This window comes from Miscanthus floridulus, chromosome 4 (assembly GCF_019320115.1).
Source record: "Miscanthus floridulus cultivar M001 chromosome 4, ASM1932011v1, whole genome shotgun sequence".
In the NCBI taxonomy this organism is placed as follows: domain Eukaryota; kingdom Viridiplantae; phylum Streptophyta; class Magnoliopsida; order Poales; family Poaceae; genus Miscanthus; species Miscanthus floridulus.
The window spans coordinates 96,209,317-96,229,734 of NC_089583.1; the positions used below are offsets into that span (position 1 = coordinate 96,209,317).

The window sequence follows — 20,418 nt, forward strand, 5'->3', positions numbered from 1 at the left end:
GTTTATTTTATGCTCAATGACTCATAAATAGGCATTTTTTATGAAAAAATGAAAGTGGCTAATTAGTTTTACTTGATAATTATCATGTTTGCCATGTGATGCTTTTAATAGCTCTCTAGTAGGGCAATTCATTTATTGAGATAAAGGTATACAATAAATAATAGAGCTAAACGAAGAATCACAAGCAGCGAATTAATTGGTTCTATCCTGCACCAATCGGACGTGTCCGGTATGTCCAGGGATAGAAAGAAAGTGTTTCTATTCTACGTATTCCAGACGTGTTCGGTATACCTACCGGACGTGTCTGGTCTTATAGGAACCAGAACACTAATTGGATTGCAATTAAGTCTTTGATTCATATATTTTCACATATCCTTAATTTACTCAGAAGTTTATGGTTTATCAAATCTAAGTGGATTGTGAGCATCTCTTAAACTCAAATTTAAATATGGCAAATTATTTGGTTGTGGTTTAAAATAGAAAATTGACCCTCAAATTCTTAATAGAATAAAGTGCTAGTTAAAAGTTATTCAAATTACTTAAAGCACTTATTTAGGGGGAGCTCAGTTTCTATTTTGCACCTTGTGGACTAACAAATTTATCTAGCATTCTTTGTAGTCCTTTGGATGAAAAATTGATTTCGTATCTAGCATGATTATTTGGCAACTAAGGTCAACATAAAGATTATCATGCTATGTATCTTCTTAGTGGTATTCTTGTGGGCTCAAGGCAAAGGTATGTATTTACATACATGCATTGTAAGTGCATCTAAGGCCCTTTATATGTTAGAATGTGCATTTGTGTGACATAGGAGAGATGTTTTTCAAAACCCATAACTAGCATGTGTAGGTGGTGTGAATTTAAAAAACTATTTGAATCTTGGTCTTTGTGACCTATCCTTGTCATATGATAATTATAGCTCTACTTGATTGTTTGATTGGCTAATTACACATGACATGGCTTTCTTAAGTCCACAATCTACTATGTCTCACAATATCTCTCTCAAGTAATCAATATCTATATATGCTAAATATTTAGAAAAGAGAAGTGACAATCATGGCATTTGGATAAGAAAAGTAATTACAACTTATTTGGATCAAGGACATACATGTTTTTTTATCAAGAAATGATAGAGAAGGGGATTGGAATTAAGTGAATGAAGTTTGGAACAAAAACAACTAGCCCGCAAATACCGAACGTGTCCGGTATGTAGGGGTTATAAAAAGGCCATACCCCTTCGGCCCTGGTCCTTTATCTCTCTTTTCTCTCCTCCAAGCCAATGCCGCCTTCACGGTTCCACCATATTGGCGATCGAGTGATTCCACTGAGAAAAAGAAGAGAGGGAGATTGGATCGGAGGAGATTTGCATCAAGATCGAAGGCTCCGGGACTTGGATTTCCAATCGCATCTTCATTCACTCTCTTAAGGTACCCTAATCCCGGACCTCATCCGATCTAAGTGGTTAGGGCATGATTTTGAAATCCATTTGGTAGAGATGCTACATTATCTATCTAGAAGCAATGCCCAGAGTTTGGATTGGATTGGTTGAAGATTGAGCCAAGGACCCTGGTTAGGGTTGTTGTCCTGCTCATATCGGACTAGGGACAGGCAGAGCAGATTTTGCTCTCTTGTTTCAATCTTCTCAGCGGTTAATTCTTAAGACTAAGTTTAGTTGTCTATTGTGTTTTGTGAACCTTTTGACCTAGTTTGGTTGAGGTGATTACAAAGCATAGGATAATTATTCTTATTTTTGTATTTCAACTAAAATAAGCTATCATTTAGGCATGTATCTAAAATTCCTTGCAAATCTTTGGATACCGGACAACAACTATGAGTGGAAGACAGGAGCCTAGGTCCAAGCATAGGCATGATCTAGCTTTTGAGAAATACAAGAAGGCAAGATAGGAAATGCATCCCAGATACAGTCAGCGGGAGTAGGGCAGCAGCAGGGGACTCTCTAGGGCTACTAGGGGTGCTCCACAAAACAAACAGGGAGACAACAGCTCTTCCTCTAACACAGATATAGAGGAGTATAGAGTGGAGCCTAGTACCAGAAAGAGGAAGAGCACTGACAGAGGTTCAGATGGTGACAGCTCAGATGATGAGCAAGAGATTGAGGAGGAGCAGGCAGTACCTCTAGCTCAACACCAACTAGGTTAGGGTATGCACTATGGTTTACTTGAGCCACATCCACCTAGTGTACCCTCTTATGTTTCCTAGAGTTGACTATCGAGGAAAATGGATGACCAGAAGAGCTAGAGATGAGAGGAGAATTGATCCAAGGGGCTTGTCTAGGATTCAGTTTGATCATCGATTTTAGACAACCTTTCATATGGACTTCTACACTAGTGTGATCCTCACCAGGAACCCAGTGATTGCTAGGTCTTAGTGGATTGACTGACAGTATATTAGAGATTTGTAGAAGGCCTCCATTGATCATGCTATTGCCATTTGTGAGCATACAGGGGTTTATGAGATTATGGAGTTCTAGTATAACTAGAACACAGAGGTGGTAGCTCAGTTCTATACGACCCTATATGTTGAGGAGGATGAGAGGCATATGCATTGGATGCTTGAGGGTCAGTGGTACGGTGTTGATTATGATGCTTTTGCAGCTCTACTTGGCTTCTCAGATGATGATCTTCAGAAAGATAGGATCCACATAGAGCAGGTGTTGTCTCTAGAGCAGCTTGCTTACATGTACCCACAGGGGGTGAGAGAGGAGTAGTGGGGAAGGTTCTAGGTCTTCACCCTACTTATAGATACCTAGACAGGATGTTCAGGAAGACCATTGATTATAAGGGTGGAGATAAGGGAAACATTATAGAATATTCTAGGAACCTGCTCCATAGGATGGCACCTGATGCATGACCCTTCAGTGTCTTTGACTTCATATGGTGCGAGATCAGGAGCGTTGGTGAAAGGCCCCTCAAGGGCTATGGTTTTGCTCCCTACATCATGCACATGATTAAGCAGGTCACAGGGCATACCTTTGAGTATGACAAGGTACATAAGGCCCTGAAGATTGTTGTAGACTTGCCTAAGGTTGGGGTACTTCTAGTAGGACCAGGAGGAGCAACAGCAGCACTAGAGGCAGATGCACCTATAGGTGGTGCAGCAGCAGGACAAGCTTCCCCTCTACCACATGCTCCTTCATGTTCTTCTTCACATCACCATAGTCCTCCTTCTCCTATTCGTAAGATGTTTAGTGCTATCTTTAGGATGTGCAAGGACATACGGACCTATCAGCAGAAGGAAAGGGAGGCTAGGAGGAAGGATACTCAGACTTTGAAGCAAATTGCTTCTAGACTTGAGCTTGATCCTCCTAGGTCTCCACTATCAGATGAGGCATCTAGTGAGCCTAAGACTGAGGAGCAGTAGTAGGGTAGGTACGACACAAAGTTCACTGAGTTCCTTCAGCGACAATAGCAGCAGCAGCAGGCACTAGAGCACCCTAACACTTTACCACTATAGGCTCAGGTGCCTACTCACTCTCAGCCATGTCCTAGTGCTACAGACGAGTATGCTTCAGACTAATGGAGTGACCTCACAAGTAGTTTCTATGACCCATCTGGTGTGGGTGGTTCTCGTCCAGCTGGTGCTACACGCTTAGATGATGAGGATGTTGGTAGAGATGAAGATGATGATGAGTGATCACAACTTTCAGAGATATCTTGTAGCCCCTTTGTCCTTAGTATGTCATTGTTGGACCTTTGTGGTGATAGATGACAAAGGGGGAGAGAGACTAGTTAAAGCTTCAGGATTTTTGTTTCATTTGCTTATCTTTGTACTTGAAGATATGTACTGTAGGCCGTAGTTTTTGAGCTTCATTAATGTATCTTGAGTTTGAGATGAGACTTACTTATGCTTTATCTATGTATCTCTCGAGACATGATCTTTATTTATATATTAGTGGCTTGTGGATTTGAGAAAATGTGCAATGAGTGCTATGTGTGACATACATGTGTTTTATTTATTTTCATAAGGACTATGCATGCTAGAATGAAAATATTTGATGTGATGCCTTTATATTTATTCTTGTGCCATATATCTTGTCATATACATCATGGTTTTACTTTGTCGCACACACATGCACCCCACGGATGCAATGATTTAGGGGGAGTCTCCTTTATGTTTTAGTATGTGCAATTGACATTTAAGGTCATTTTGTGAATTCTAATTATAAGCACATATTAAGGGGGAGCCTCTCATAAATCGTTGAACCCAAAAGCTTAAATGTTTATATTCTTTTGTAAGCTTTAATCAAGTTGTCATCAATCACCAAAAAGGGAGAGATTGAAAGTGCATCTAGCCCTTTAGTGGGTTTTGGATGATTCAATGACAACATGATTAAAGGTCTAACTCATTTGCTAAGTGTGGACATGTAATAGGCTATCTCACAGGTACTTTATGAAAGCCAAAATGATGTGTTGTTGTATAAACAATCTAGTTCAAGCACAAGACAACAATGTAAATGTAATTCATACAAAGGCTTATTTGTTGTGGGATTACCATATACTATGTGAAAGCAAGCTCAGTAAGAATTAATTAATGAGACATAAGGGATTGCATATGGAATGGTCTCATATCTAAAGCTTGCTAAATTGAAATGAAAAAGATAACAATACAAATGAATTGATGATTCAACACAAGATATGACTTGATGGCTTGAGATGGTGAAGATAGCAAGGAAAGGCTTCGAGGTACTAAGCAAGGGTGAAGGGCATGTGATGGCTTGGTGGCCAAAGAACCTAGCTAGGGTGAAGAAGGAAGTACTTACATTTAGTTGAGGTACTAATCAAGCTATGATGGTCATGTTAATGTGGAGGATCAAATCACTATTGGAGTGTTTGATGGAAGTGACTTGATACATTTAGGATTATTCAAATTTGATGAATGGAATCAAGTCACGTGCTCAAGATGGCTATGCTCAATTGAAAAGATCAATATCAATATGTTGGCACCCTCACTTGATGAAGATTGGAATACACGGATTCGGTTGAAAGAGATCAATTCAAAAGGTTTAAATTCGTTATACTTTTAAATTTGAGTTAATAGGAATGTCGTACTATTAAGAGGGATGCATCATGTTGGTAGATAATGTTTCATAAGTGCTCAAGCCAACCCATGTGAGTTTTGAGTGTTTGAGAGACAAAAGAGCTAACCTATGTTTTGCTGATCTAGCAATACCCGACATGTCCGGTATTGATACAGGACATGTCCTGGTATGTGCCTAGCCACGATAAATTCTTATTGTTCTCGAGTTGGTTTGTCGAGAGTTTTGACAGGTCGAGAGTTCCAGCAATGGTCAGGGAGTTCTAATGTCTCGAGCTTAACTGACTTAGATGGTTCACTATCCTGGTCATACCGGACGTGTCCGATATGGATGACCAGAGGCCTACGACTAGTTTTCAAATGCCTTGAGGGTCAGAAGTTCCGGCATGCGTCAAGAGTTTCGACACCTCACAAACTTCAACTCAGTTACTTAGTCTTCAAATATGTTGAGGGTCAGAAGTTCTGAAGTGAGTCAGGAGTTCCAACGATCGAGAGTTTCTGGCATTCATCGGGAGTTCCGACGCCTCACAACACCACTATAACTCAGTTACCAGTTGGAGCAGTGTAAGTCATACCGAACGTGTGACAACAGCTATGAAATGACTAGTTTTTCCAAGGGGGCTATAAATACCCACAAGCCTCCACCTTTTGAGGCTGCTGATTCTGCTAATACACATACATGTTTTTGATCCTTGCCAACTCTCCTAAACCCTCTCATAGTGAGTGTGTGATCTAAATTGCCAAATCAATTTGTGGGTTGAGAGAAATTCAAAAAGAGAGCAATCCATCCACTTGAGCACTTGTGCATATTGTCAATCTCATGATTTGCATTTATTACTCTTGGACTCTTTGGTCCTAGATGGCTAGGTGTCGCTGGAGAGCACCCGAGAGATTATGGTGTGCCTGAAAAAGTTTGTAACGGTCGATTCCGCCGCCTCGGAATCAACTAGTGGAAGGAGGAAAAGGAGTTGGAAAAGACTCTGGCTAGAGTGACCTCCATGGTAACCTCTAGGGTTGACCTTCGCTGGGTCGCCCATGGCCCCCTCAACGGAGAGTAGGACTCGAACAAGTCTGAACTTCGATAAAACAAATATCGTGTCTCAATTCGCATTTCTTTTGATATTTGTGTTGCTCCAGCTCTTGTGCAGGTTCTCTGTGTATATTATCATCTCTAGTAGGTACCTACAGTTTGGCTTGAAGATAGAAATTGAAAGGAGCAAGTTTGGGGCTGCTCTGTAGAAATCGTGTATACTGGACATGTCCAATATTCATACCGGACACGTCCGGAATTTCGTACTTGTGCTGAAAATATTTATTCTCTGTTCTAACTTTGTGTTGCAGGGTTGTAGCTTCTAGATATATTCTTTATACCTTGCTTACTTCATGGTTAACTTGTGAGGGGTGGTATTATTGTTAATTTAGAGTTTCCATTTTGGAAACTCCCTTTTCTAATTGTTTCCGTATTTAAAGGTGTTAATTTTCAGAAACGCCTATTCACCCCACTCTAGGCGGCATCCTAGGTCCTTTCACATCACAATCGCCTAGCTATTGCTTGGGCATGAATGTCTCATGAAAGCATCTAGGCCCCTAGTTGGGTTTTGGTGATTAATGATAATACGTGATTATTATGACTAACGTGTGTTTTGCAGAGGCAATTAAGTTAGGTCACGGTAATGGAGATCAATTGGGCTATCATGGTGGTCATGCCCCTACGATGGAAATCATTTCGATTTTCAAAGGATGGACGATAAGGTTAAGGATGGACTAGTTCTAAGTGTCGATTGGAGTTGAAGAGACACTTAGAGTAGTTTAGAACTTTGTTTTTCCTTTGGCCATACTATTAAGGGGGTATGTACGGGTAGCTTGACCTAGGTGGGTCTAGTGAGTTAGGTGTGGTGCACACTTGCTAAATCTAGCACTAGGTAGCTCCTAAAAAGCCCTTAGATCCATTGGAGCAAACTTCATTCACGTATGATCGAGAGTTGGAAGTGAATGGAGGGTCAAATGCTGACCGGACACTGGCGCAGAGTCTGGTCAGTTCATTTGATCAAGGTGAAATCGTTGGGTGTGACCAGACGCTGATAGGTGAAGTGACCGGATGCTGAGTCCCAGCATTCGATCGACTCTAGTAAGGTTCTAGAGAGAGAGAAAATCACGACCGGACGCGTCTGGTCACAACTTAAACACTAGAGTTCGGGGAGAACTGACCGAAGCATCCGGTCAACATGACCGGTGCGTCCGATCACCCCACAGAGGCACATAACGGTTCATTTTTTAGCCATAGTTATAAATACTTCCTCCATTCGTGTGTGGGGGTACTTTTGCTCATTCTAACAGCTGAGAAACACCTTTGAGAGTGCCAAGAAGAGCAAGGTCCTAGTGAGGTGATTGAGATTTGAGAATCCCAAAGAGAGCCCTCATTAGTGAAAGCAAGAGTAGCAAAGTCTGCATCCACCCTTCTCATTAGGCTTGTCATGGTCAAGTGAGAGTTCGTGCTTGTTACTCTTGGTGATCGCCATCACCTAGACAACTTGGTGGTGATTGGGAGCTTGGTGATCAACCGACTGGAGCTTGTGGATGACCCAACTCAAGTTGTGAGCGGTTGTGAGGCGATTCACCATGATGGAGTGTCAAAGAATCAACCCATAGAGAGCACTTGATCCTTGCACGGATCAAGGGGGAGCTACACCCTTGCGCGGGTGCTCCAACGAGGACTAGTGGGGAGTGGCGACTCTCCTGATAACTCGGCAAAACATCAGTCGCGTTCCTCTTTCTCTCTTTACTTTGTGCATTTACTTTGAAGCAATTCAATTCTTGTCATTTACATTCATAGAATTACCATACTAGAGTAGGATTGGAACATAGGTTGCTAAACTTTTGTGCGGTAGATCAATAGAAACACTTTCTAGGCATAAAGAAGGGTTAATTGGACTAACCGTAGGATTTAATTATTGTAAAGAAATTTCGAATTAGCCCAATTCACCCCCCTCTTAGGCATCTTGATCTTTTCAATTGGTATCAGAGCCTCGTACGCACATATTTAGGCTTAACCGCATTAAGAAAGATGTCTTACGGGGATGGACCCCCTCCTATCTTTGAGGGGAATGATTTTTCATATTGGAAAATCTGCATGGAGGCGTATCTAGAAGCTCTAGATGTTGGAATACTTAGAGCTACCTCACAAGGCTTCCCAAAACCTCAGGATGCTACACACCTACAAGGCGATGAGGTGAATTACAAAAAATGGAATGCAAAGGCTCAAAACACCATCTTTAGAGGCCTTTGTAAAGATGTGTTCAATTGGGTAAGGAACCACAAAGACGCCCATGCACTATGGTCAGACGTTTGTGCGCTCCATGAGGGAACAAAGAGTGAGCATGAGGAACTGCTATCATATTGTCATGAAAAAGCTTAACTCTTTTGAGATGCTTCCTAAAGAATGTGCTAATGAAATGTACTCACGCTTGAATGTTCTTATAGATGTAGTCAATGGGCTTGGACTCACTTAAATGCAACCATCCGATGTTGTAAGAAAGATCTTGAGTGTCCTCCCCATTGACAAATATGAGCATATTGTGATTGTGCTTCATCAAGGTGATCTTTCCACTGCTACACCAACACAAATCTTGGGAAAGATCAATGCTCATGAGATGTACATGCACATCACACCTCAAGATGGCTCATCCTCTAACAAGAAGAAAGACAAAGACTTGGCATTCAAGGCTAGCCAAGAGAAGGGCAAAGCAAGACTTGAGTATGAGAGCTCAAGTGATGATGAAATTATGGAGAACCGCCAAGATGCTAAAGAAGCTCAACAAGAGTGGCATCAAGTTTGATGGCAAGAAGAAGAAGTTCTTCACTAGCTCTAGAAGGAAGCCAATCTCTGAGATGGATTGCTACAATTGTGGAGAACTTGGTCATCGAGCACACCAATGCACCAAGACCAAGAAAGATAAGTTCAAGAACAAGTACAAGGGCAAGAAAGATGACTCAAGCATTGAAGAAGAAGATGAGAAGAAGAAAAACAAGCCATACAAGAAGAGAGATGGCAAGAAGAAGGACTTCCACAAGAAGAAGAAAAGTGGAAAGGCATACATCATCGGTGATTGGCTCACAGACATTGATTCATCTAGTGTCTCATCTGATGATGATAATGACAACGAGAAGGTGGCCGCCATTATTATTGACTCTTCATCATCTTCACCGCCACCACCGCCATCATCCCCTACACACCTATGCCTTATGGCCAAGGGTGATCGCAAGGTATCAAATGATGATAGTAGTGGTGATGAACATGCTAGCAATGATGATAGCGATAGTGATGATGATGAATATGAATCAATGTTAAATTGCTAAATCAATACACTAAGATCAATACACACCTATGCCTTCTTATGATGATCTTGTTAAATTGCTAAATCAATAAACTAAGATCATTAGAAAGAGTAGAGCTAAGAATGAAAAACTAGAGGCTAAGAATGATTCACTTTTAGCAAAATGTGATATAGCCGAAAAGGCTAGTGTTGAGCTTAGAGAAGCAAATGATGCTATATCATCCAAACTCAAGGAGCTCAAATCTTCTAAAAAAGAGCTTAAAGATAAACATGATAAACTTGAGGGGATGCACAAAGAGCTCAACACTAGCCACAACAAGCTAAAGCAAGAATATACTATTCTTAAGATTAATCATGATAATCTTGTCATTGCTCAAGAATTTCTATCCAATGAGCCACATGATGCTACTAACAATGTTGTTAAGATTGATATAGCTACATCATGTGATGATTTGATCATTGAGAGCATTGAGAAAAGTTCAAGTAGCAAGGGCAAGCAAGTGGTTGAGGCCAATGATTATGATGAGTTTGTCAAGCTCAAGAATGATAATAAAAAGCTCAAGAAAGATCTTGAAGAGCTCAAGACCACCAACACCATAGTGCTTGAAACTAGTGATCATGATGGTGACTTGATTCTTGAGAATGAGAAGCTCAAAGAAGAGAACAAGAAGCTCAAGCAAGAGAAAAATAATGATGCTCTCAAGGAAGAGAACAAGAAGCTCAAGTTAGAGAAACAACATCTCAAGATTGGATTGAGCAAGTTCACAAGAGGCAAGCATCTTCAAAGTGAGCTACTAATGAACACCATCATGAAGATGGATAGAAGTGGCATTGGGTACATGGCAAACAAAGAGAAGAAGGCTCTAACTCAACAACAACAAAAGCCAAAGCCAAAGAAGTGTTTTGAGTGTGGACAAGAAGGCCACTTTGCCCATGAGTGCCAAACTCCACCACCACAACCCTTGCCCAAGCATGCTAGACCTTTTGCCTTCAATGCTTATTACATGCTTAGAAAGGATTCTAGGGAAAGATGAAAGTCATGTTCTTAGGACCTCCAAATAAGAATAGGCCTAAAAAAATTTGGGTTACAAAGTCACTTGTTGAGAAGGTGAAGGGCCCTCAACAAGTTTGGGTTCCTAAAGCTTGATCTCTTGTGTGTAGGTGAACTACAAGACCGGTGGAAGTCATTGGGTTATTGATAGTGGTTGCACACAACATATGACCGGTGATCCTCATATGTTCACCTCACTAGATGAAGAAGTAGATGGACAAGAAAGAATCACATTTAGAGATAATTCTAAGGGCAAGGTTAAAGGATTGGGCAAAGTGGCAATATCAAATGATCATTCTATCTCAAATGTGCTCTATGTTGCTTCATTGAGCTTTAACTTGCTATCCGTTGGACAATTGTGTGATCTTAGCTTCCAATGCTTGTTCACCGAGAAGGAAGTTGTTGTATCTAAGAAGGATGATGATCAAGTGATATTCAAAGGATTTAGATACAACAACCTATACTTAGTGGATTTCACCTTCGAAGATGCTAACTTGAAAACTATGCCTATTCACCAAAACAACACTTGGGTGGCTATGACATAGAAGACTTGCTCATGTTGGGATGAGCTCACTCAAGAAGCTAATGAAGAATGATTTGGTGAGAGGGATGAAGGATGTGAGGTTTTAGAAGGATAAGCTTTGTAGTGCATGTCAAGCCAGCAAGCAAGTTGCAAATACTCATCCAATAAAAGCTTTCATATCAACCACAAGAGTGCTAGAACTCCTTCACATGGACTTATTTGGACCAACAACATACAAGAGTTTAGGAAGAAATCTTTATTGTCTTGTGATTGTTGATGACTATTCAAGATACACATGGGTATTCTTCCTTCATGACAAATCCGAAGTTGCATCTTGCTTTAAGAAGTTTGCCAAGAGAGCACAAAATGAATTTGAAGTAAAGCTCAAGAAAATTAGAAGTGACAACAGCAAAGAATTTGACAACATAAACATAGAAGCCTATTGTAATGAAGTTGGGATCAAGCATGAGGTCTCCGCAACATATACTCCTCAATAAAATGGTATAGTTGAGAGAAAGAACCGGACATTGATCACTCTTGCAAGAACAATTCTAGATGAGTACAACACCCCCGAAGCTCTATGGGCAGAAGCTATCAACACCGCATGCTATGCATCCAACTGCCTATTCCTTCAAAAGTTGTTTGGCAAGACACCTTATGAGTTGCTTAATGGGAAGAAGCTGGACATCTCCTTCTTTAGGGTGTTTGGTTGCAAATGCTACATCTACAAGAAGCGGCAACACCTAGGGAAGTTTCAAAGACATTGTGATATTGGTTTTCTTGTTGGTTACTCATCAAAGTCCAAAGCATATAGAGTATTTAATCATGCCACCGGCTTGGTTAAAGAAACATATAATGTGGAATTTGATGAATCTAATGGCTCCCAAGGAGCACATGAGAACCTTGATGATGTAGGTGATGAACCATTGAGGGAGGCTATGAAGAACATTCTGGTTAGAGACATCAAGCCTAAAGATAATGAAGATGATGTACAAGTAATTGATCCACCTTCTTCATCAAATATGCCACAAGATGGTGATAAAGATAGGAGAGTAGAAAATGAAGACACTCATGTCTCCCATGATCAAATGGTGGTACAAGCACAAGATGTTGATGCTCCACAACCTCCTCATCAAGTGGTCAATAGAAGAAACACACCTCTACTACAAGATCATCCACAAGATCTCATCATAGGGAGTCCATCAAAGGGTGTAATGACTCGCTCACAAAAATTTGCTTCATTTATTGCACATCACACTTTTGTCTCTTGTTTTGAGCCTACTAAGGTAGAAGAAGCTCTTCAAGATCCAGATTGGATAAATGCCATGCATGAAGAGTTGAACAACTTTATCTGCAATGAAGTTTGGACTCTTGAAGAGTGGCCAAAAGGTGCAAGAGTCATTGGAACAAAGTGGGTATTCCGCAACAAGCAAGATGATCAAGGTGTAGTTGTGAGGAACAAGGCAAGACTAGTTGCAAAGGGGTTCTCTCAAGTTGAAGGTTTAGATTTTGGAGAGACCTTTGCACCAGTTGAAAGACTAAAAGCCATTTGTATCCTCCTTGCATATGCATCACGTCATGACATGAAATTATATCAAATGGATGTGAAAAGTATATTTTTAAATGGCTTTATTAATGAACTAGTCTATGTTGATCAACCTCCCGGGTTTGAAGACCCTAGATATCCTAATCATATTTATAGGTTGTCCAAGGCGTTATATAGCTTAAGCAAGCCCCAAGAGCTTGGTATGAGCACCTTTGGGACTTCCGTATTGAGAAGGGCTTCACCATTGGGAAGGTTGACACCACACTATTCACCATGAAGCTTGATGGGCATATCTTCATTTGTCAAGTGTATGTTGATGATATCGTCTTTGGATCATCAAATGAAGATTCTTGCAAAGAGTTTGCTGAATTGATGTCGAAGGAGTTCGAGATATCAATGATTGGAGAGCTTACATTCTTTCTTGGTTTTCAAGTCAAGCAAATGAGAGAAGTGATTTTTATCTCTCAAGAGAAATATACAAATGATCTTCTCAAGAGATTCAAGATGGATGAATGTAAGCCAATCAAGACACCAATGCCAACTAATGGACATCTCGACCTAGATGAGGGAGGATAACACTGATTGATCAAACTCTCTACCGCTCTATGATTGGTAGCTTGTTATATTTAACCGCATCTAGGCCCGACATCATGTTTAGTGTGTGTATGTGTGCTAGATTTCAAGCTAATCCTAAGGAAACTCATTTAATTGTCATTAAAAGAATCCTTAGGTATCTTAAACACACACCAAGCATTGGCCTTTGGTATCCTAAAGGAGCTATATTTGAATTAGTTGGCTATTCCAATTCGGATTATGCCGATTGCAAAGTGGATAGAAAAAGCACATCCGGTGGGTGCCATTTGCTTGGTAGATCACTTGTGTCTTGGTCCTCCAAGAAACAAAATAGTGTGACTTTGTCCACCGTCAAAGCGGAATACATTGCTGCGGGTGCTTGTTGTGCACAAATTCTTTATATGAAACAAACTTTGCTAGACTATGGTATAGTTCTAGAAAAAGTACCTCTTTTGTGCGACAATGAAAGTGTGGTAAAACTTGCAAATAATCTGGTTCAACACTCTCGCACCAAGCACATAGATATCCGCCATGACTTTCTTAGAGATCATGTTGTAAAGAATGATATTTCATTAGAAGGTGTAAGGACCGAGGATCAATTGGCGGATATCTTCACTAAACCGCTAGATGAGGTGACTTTTTGTCGATTGCTGAATGAGCTCAATGTTCTTGATTTTAGTAACTTCACTAAAAATTGAGCTTGTGTTGTCCCCTGCATTGCATTGTAATATACAATATGTTTAATTTTTGGTAATACATATAGGGCTTATCTAATATGGTTAAGATAACCGTCGTAAAGCGTGTGAAGAAGCTTAACCTTGGATCAAACTTGACAAGCAACTAGATTTACCTTCAAATATTACATTGTATATGCATGCATGTTGCTTTGTCGTTTATCTTCAATTGCCCTCTTATTGCCCATTTCCCTAAAAATAATTATAGTATAAGGCAAAAAAATTTGAAAAAATGGAGGGTTTGAGAGAGGTCACTCACATCAGTCCTAATTGGTGTTTATTTGGATCTTATTGAAGTTGGGACTTGATTGAGAGCAGGCAGCACGAAGGACTTTAAAGATTTGCTGTAAAAAGAGTGACCGGACGCTGCACCGGACTCTTAAAAGGTCCTAATGGCTAGAGGGGGGGGTGAATAGCCTAATAAAAATTTCTACAATAACACTTAACAAAATGGTTAGACAATTATGAGGCGAAGCAAGTGTTGCGCTAGGCTACTCAAAATGCAAGCCACCTACCTCAATTCTAGTTTAGATACTATCTATTCACACAATAGCTATGACACTATCCTATGTTGGTGTGCTCTCAAAGGCTAACTAAAGAGCCACACCAACCAAGCAAGTAAACTCTCACAACTAGCTACACTAAAGAGCTTGACAACTAGTTTGCGGTAATGTAAAGAGAGTGATCAAGAAGGTTATACCGCCGTGTAGATGAAGGAACCAATCAATCACAAAGATGAATAACTATGAAGACCAATCACCTCGAAATCAATGATGAACACAATGATTTTTTATCGAGGTTCACTTGCTTACGAGCAAGCTAGTCCTCGTTGTGGCGATTCACTCACTTGGAGGTTCACGCGCTAATTGGCTTCACACGCCAAACCCTCAATAGGGTGCCGCACAACCAACACAAGATGAGGATCACACAAGCCATGAGCAATCCACTAGAGTACCTTTTGGTTCTCCACCAGGGAAAGGTCAAGAACCCCTCACAATCACCATGATCGGAGCCGGAGACAATCACCACTCTCCGCTCGACGATCCTCGCTGCTCCAAGCCATCTAGGTGGCGGCAACCACCAAGAGTAACAAGCGAAATCCACAGTGAAACACGAACACCAAGTGCCTCTAGATGCAATCACTCAAGCAATGCACTTGGATTCTCTCCCAATCTCACAAAGATGATGAATCAATGATGGAGATAAGTGGGAGGGCTTTGGCTAAGCTCACAAGGTTGCTATATTAATGAAAATGGCCAAAGGTGTGAGCTTCAACCGGCCATGGGGCTTAAATAGAAGCCCCCAGGAAATAGAGCCATTGTACCTCTTCACTGGGCACAACGCGGGTTGACCAGACGCTCCGATCATGTTGACCGGACGCTGGACCTCAGCGTCCGGTCGCCCAACAACAACCACGTGTCTCGATCACAATGGTCACTTGAGTTGATTGGACACTGTGCACAATACTGACCGGACGCTGAGCCACCAGCGTCCGGTCATTTCCAGTAAGGTTCTAGAAATGTCTTTTGCCCATCGGACACGTCCGGTCATGCATGACCGGACCCTGCCAGCGTCTGGTCAGAGACCCTAGCCTCTGTGTGCTGCTCAACAATAGGACCGTACACACCTCACCAGCGTCCGGTCATTCAAGACCCAGTGTCCGGTTGTTTGACTGACACCAGCATCTCTGCTGGTACAACTGACCGGACGTGCCGGTTCCACTGGAACCAGCGTCTGATCAGCGAGACTAACTCCTCTTCACCTCTAACTTCTTCACCCTTGCTCAAATGTACCAACCACCAAGTGTATCACCTTGTGCACATGTGTTAGCATATTTTCACAAACATTTTCAAGGGTGTTAGCATTCCACTAGATCCTTAATGCATATGCAATGAGTTAGAGCATCTAGTGGCACTTTGATAACCGCATTCCGATACAAGTTTTACCCCTCTTAATAGTACGGCTATCAAACCTAAATGCAGCTGCCCCAGATCCTTGGTGTAGGCGACGCAGCCAAATGTCTTCAGGTGGCCGACCGCCGGCATGCGCCCGTGCCAGGCCTCATAGGGGGTCTTGCCCTGCAAGCTCCGCGTTGGTGAGCGATTGAGCAGATGGACTGCTGTCATCACCGCCTCCCCCCAAAACTTTGCCGGCATCCTCCTCTGCTTCAGCAACGCCCGAGCCGTGGCCACCACGGTTTGGTTCCAGCGTTTCACCACGCCATTTTGTGCGGCGAGTGAGGCGCCAAGAAGTGGCGCTGGATGCCCTCTCCCGCACAGTAGTCGGCGAACTCCGCGACGGTAAACTCGTCGCCGTTGTCGGTGCGTAGCACCCGGAGCTTGCGGCCGCTCCTTCTCTGCCGCGGCCTGAATCTTCTTGACGGCGTCCGCGACAGCATCCTTGGACGGCAGCAGGACGACCCATGAAGCGGGACGCGTCGTTCACCATTAGGAGGAAGTAGCGTCGCCCTCCTAGAGTCGCCGGCGTCACGGGCCCGCAAAGGTCGCCGTGGACGATCTCTAGCTCCTTCTGCGCGCGGTACTGGGCTTGCTGAGGGAAGGGGCGCCGACGCTGCTTCGTCGTGACGCAGGTGTCGCAGACTTGTTCGGCGTGCTTGATCACCGGCATGCCGCGCACCATAGCCTACTTGCCGAGCTGGTGTAACGCCTCGAAGTGGAGGTGGCCTCGCTCATGCCAGCGCCAGGCGACGTCGTCCTTCCTCACAGCGAGGCAGAGCGGCTTCACGGCCTCAAGATTGAGGACATAGCGGTTAGGCCCGTGGTTCACCTTGACGAGGTGGCGCCCGCGGCGGATCCCAGATGCGTAGGACTGCCCTTGTCGATCTCCACTTGGACCCCTGCCCTCATCGAGCTTGGCCGAGGCTCATGATTGGAGTTGCGCTCGCGCCGGGATGAAGTAGACGCCGTGCAAGACTCGGTGCTCGCCGGTCTTGGCTTGGAACACGATCGAGCCGACGCCTTGAATCTCCACCCCTGACGTGCTGCTGAACCGCACCGAGCCACGAACAGAGGGTGTCGACGGGTCGAAGATAGAAGAGTCCGCGACGGTCTTGGTCACTGTGGTGGGTAGCCGCCGCCTGTTCGAGGTACCAGCCATCCAACTGTCCTCGCCGAAGCCGGTGTTGAGGAACGCACGAGCCTGGGTTCGTTGATCTCGAGGTTGGCAATCGGCCTTGGAGCAGAGGATGTCCTCTGTTTCTAGCTCCAGGAAGCGTGGGCGAGAAACAGAGCCGCCTCGTCGTCATCCGCTTCCGCGAGATGCGTCGCACCGCCCCGCTCGCGTCGAGGCTGAGGGCAATCCTTCGCCCAGCGGCAGGCGCGATGGAAATTGATGGCAGGATGTCGTCGCGGTTCGCTTGCGTTCGCCGCCGGCGCCACCCAGGCTTTCCTCCTTGCCCGCCGCCGCCACGGTCGCACTCCAGCTCGCCACGGCCCGCCCTTGGACGTTCTGCTTACTGCCGCCGCGAGGACGCCGATGGGGTTCCTGATGTGCTGGATGAGCCGGAGCCATCTCCTCCTTTCTTCTTCTGCTTTTGCCGAGCGAGCCATTGCTCCTCGGTGTACATCAGTTTCCCGCCGACGGGGATAGGCTCGGACGGAGGTTCTTCCTCGAGATCATCCACCGTCTTCAACCTTCCGGCGACCTCTTCGATGGTGAGGTCCTGGAAGTCGAGGAGGGTCTCGATCGCGATCTTCAGTTGGGCGTACTTCTTCGGTGCCGCACGAAGAAGCTTCTCCACCGCCTGCTCCTCGTCGAGGTCCTCTGTCACCGTGGCAGGCCATCTGCTACTTCAGCGTGGAGAGGCGGAGGGTGAAGTCCTCGAACCTGCTCACCGGGACGGAAGGCGAGGTTCTCCCACTCCTTGCGCAGTCGCTGCAGCGTGGCGCGGCGGACGCGGTCGACGCCGATGTGCCCCGCGGCGATGGAAGTCCCACGCCTCCTGGCCGTCGCCCTTGTCCGCAAGCGGTGCACCCATCTCCGGTGGCACCGCGGCGATGATGGCCTCGAGCGCGCGCCGATCGTCGTGGTACGGGAGGTCGTCGTACTCGATGGCGTCCCAGAGCTAGCGCGCCTGCATCTTCACCTTCATGAGCAGGCTCCACTTGTGGTAGTTGGTCTTTGTCAGCATCGGCCATGGCGTCCCCGTGCCAGAGTCCTTGTACACCGTCTGGACAGCCGCTGGCGACCCACAACGGCCTCTACGTCCCCGACGGCGCTTCAGAGATGGCGATGGGATCCGGCGGCGCACCGGGCTCCGTGACGGCTCCCTGGGCTGCCGCTCCAACTCCGCGCGTAGCACGGCGGCCGTGTTGGCCGCTGCCTGCCTGGCCGCCTCGATCGCCTGCGCGGCTGCGGCCTCTACCGCGGCCAGGCACTCAGCGCGATCGGCGCCAGGATTGACCACCACTCCTCCGCCTATGTTGGCGGCTGCGGCGGCGGATGCTGCTCTCAGGGCACGCTCGCTGGAGGTGGACATGGCCTCTGCCCTCTCCTAACCAGGCTCTAGATACCAATTGTTGCAAGTAAGTAGCTAGACTAGTGGAATTTCTCTTGCCAGAGGGCAGCTTGGCACTTAGCCGCTTGATTGCATTATATAGGAAAAGCAAACTTGGGATACAAGAAGTTCTCAACTACTACAGCATATTCTAGTGTATAAAGTAGATGCTAGCTTGGATGCTAAGGCACCTGAAAACAGCTAGACAGTGAATAGTAAATAGCTAAGTAGATAACTAGATACATGGGTAAGCACTAGGCTAAACCCTCAGTTTGTTCATTAGCCACTGCCTCACACCATATTGCCGTTTTTCTTTTTGGCTTTGTAAAAGTAGCTTTGTCACTGTGCAAGGTACCTTTTATTGATTTGAACAAACCTTTAAAAGTATTGCTGAGCTAGTGGGGTCTGGAGTTTTGACTGTTCTGACTGAATCTTCTGACCATTGATCCCAGGCTGTCAGGCACCATTACCTGATCAGCCTGGGTATCGGTGATGTTAGAACCTTAAAGGGGGTGTCGATTGTTTGCAACTAGTTCTCACCTCCAACTAGCTTCCCATAAATATCAGCAAATCTTTTGATACAGTAAATATGTCCAATCCATTGAACTCAGGCTGTAGCTCTCCTTTCTTGAGAAGTTTTGATTTTTTTTTTTTGTTTTTGCCATTCTCATGTGTGCTTGTTTTTGTGAAATGCAGCTTGATGAGCATGTGGAGGGGTATGTACGAGTGTCATCAAGTTCAGACCCACATCGTGCAGCAGCTGGAGTACCTCAACAATGCTCGGAATACTAACCCAACTTCCAATGTCCACCGGCAAGCAGCTCTTCAGCTTGAGATAGAGGTTGACAGGTGGTATTCAGGCCTTCTGTAGTCTGGTGAAATCCCAGAGAGACTATGTCTACTCACTGACCGGCTGGCTTCGCTTATCACTGTTCTGCCATCACTGACCCACTGACTAAAGCTCAGAACTCAGATATTTATAGCTTGTGTGAGGAATGGCAGCTAGCCATCGACCGAATCCCAGATAAGGTGGCCTCGGAAGGGATTAAGACTCTCCTAACAGTGATCCATGCTGTTGTCATTCAACAAGCTGAGGAACAGAAGCAGAAGAAGAAGTCAGAGTCTGCATTCAAAGAATTTGAGAAGAAGGCAGAGGAGCTGAGATCCCTAGAGTCAAAATATGGGTCATATATTGGTGCTGAAGGTTACAGAGAAATGTCACGAAAATCACCAGTAGCTGACAAGTGGGCAAAGGTTGAGGCTCTGAGGAGCCGCGCCGATGAGGAGAAGAGCAAGTATGAGAAGAGCATTGGGGTCACAAGAGCAATGACCTTGAATAACCTGCAGACTGGCTTCCCTAACGTTTTCCAGGCGATGACGGGCTTTCGCCAGCTGTCTGCATGGAGGCATTTGAGTCGGTGTACAACTTCAAGCGAAGCTCAGACCGGATCCTCGACGTGAAGAGGCTGCTGACCTGAAGCAATGTTGCCTCACTGTATAAAATGTATAGAGTCCTAGATTTCTAGTAACCATAATACCTTGCAACCTTTGTGTGGCTGTTATCCGATTCTAATGGCACTATAGTAGGCTCCCGTCAAGTTCATTTACACCAAGTAATTGAACTTTGAGGCCTTCTTTTCCTTTTTGGTAGAGATAATCTCTTGCCCGCAGGTTCGAAAAGGCTCAGTTCTGGTTTTTTAATCAGAAGACATGAACTTTATGTCATGAGCTGAGACTCGGATGGTGCCAGGCCCCGTTCGCTGGTCTGAAACTGGCTGAAAACACTGTTCTGGCTGAATTGTTGTGAAAGAAAAACACTGTTTCGGCTGAAAAAACAAGTCGAACAAGCCGAATATGGGGTAAGCCGAACAGGACCTCAGAAATGGGCCGCCCTTGTCGCAATTGTTGTTTTCCCACGCTTAAATTATATTTGTAGTATACGGTCAGTGAATTCTAATTGGGGCTTTACAACTTTGCAAGTTCATCGAGAGGACTGAATCATTTCGGTAGGCATACCACTCGGCACGTGCTAAATGCTCGTATAAGATTTCCAGTGAAACATATTTGGAGCATATTGTAAATTCTC

General features: G+C 44.4%; 1 protein-coding gene across 1 annotated transcript; it reads left to right on the forward strand.

Moving 5' to 3' along the window:
* The first annotated feature begins 18,575 nt into the window (after positions 1-18,575).
* Positions 18,576-19,793, forward strand: LOC136548856 (protein ALTERED PHOSPHATE STARVATION RESPONSE 1-like). The gene is made up of 4 exons (XM_066540232.1): positions 18,576-18,579; positions 18,785-18,815; positions 19,029-19,173; positions 19,335-19,793. Exons 1-4 carry the CDS (start codon positions 18,576-18,578, stop codon positions 19,791-19,793), a joined length of 639 nt encoding a protein of 212 aa, XP_066396329.1.
* The last annotated feature ends 625 nt before the right edge of the window (positions 19,794-20,418 follow it).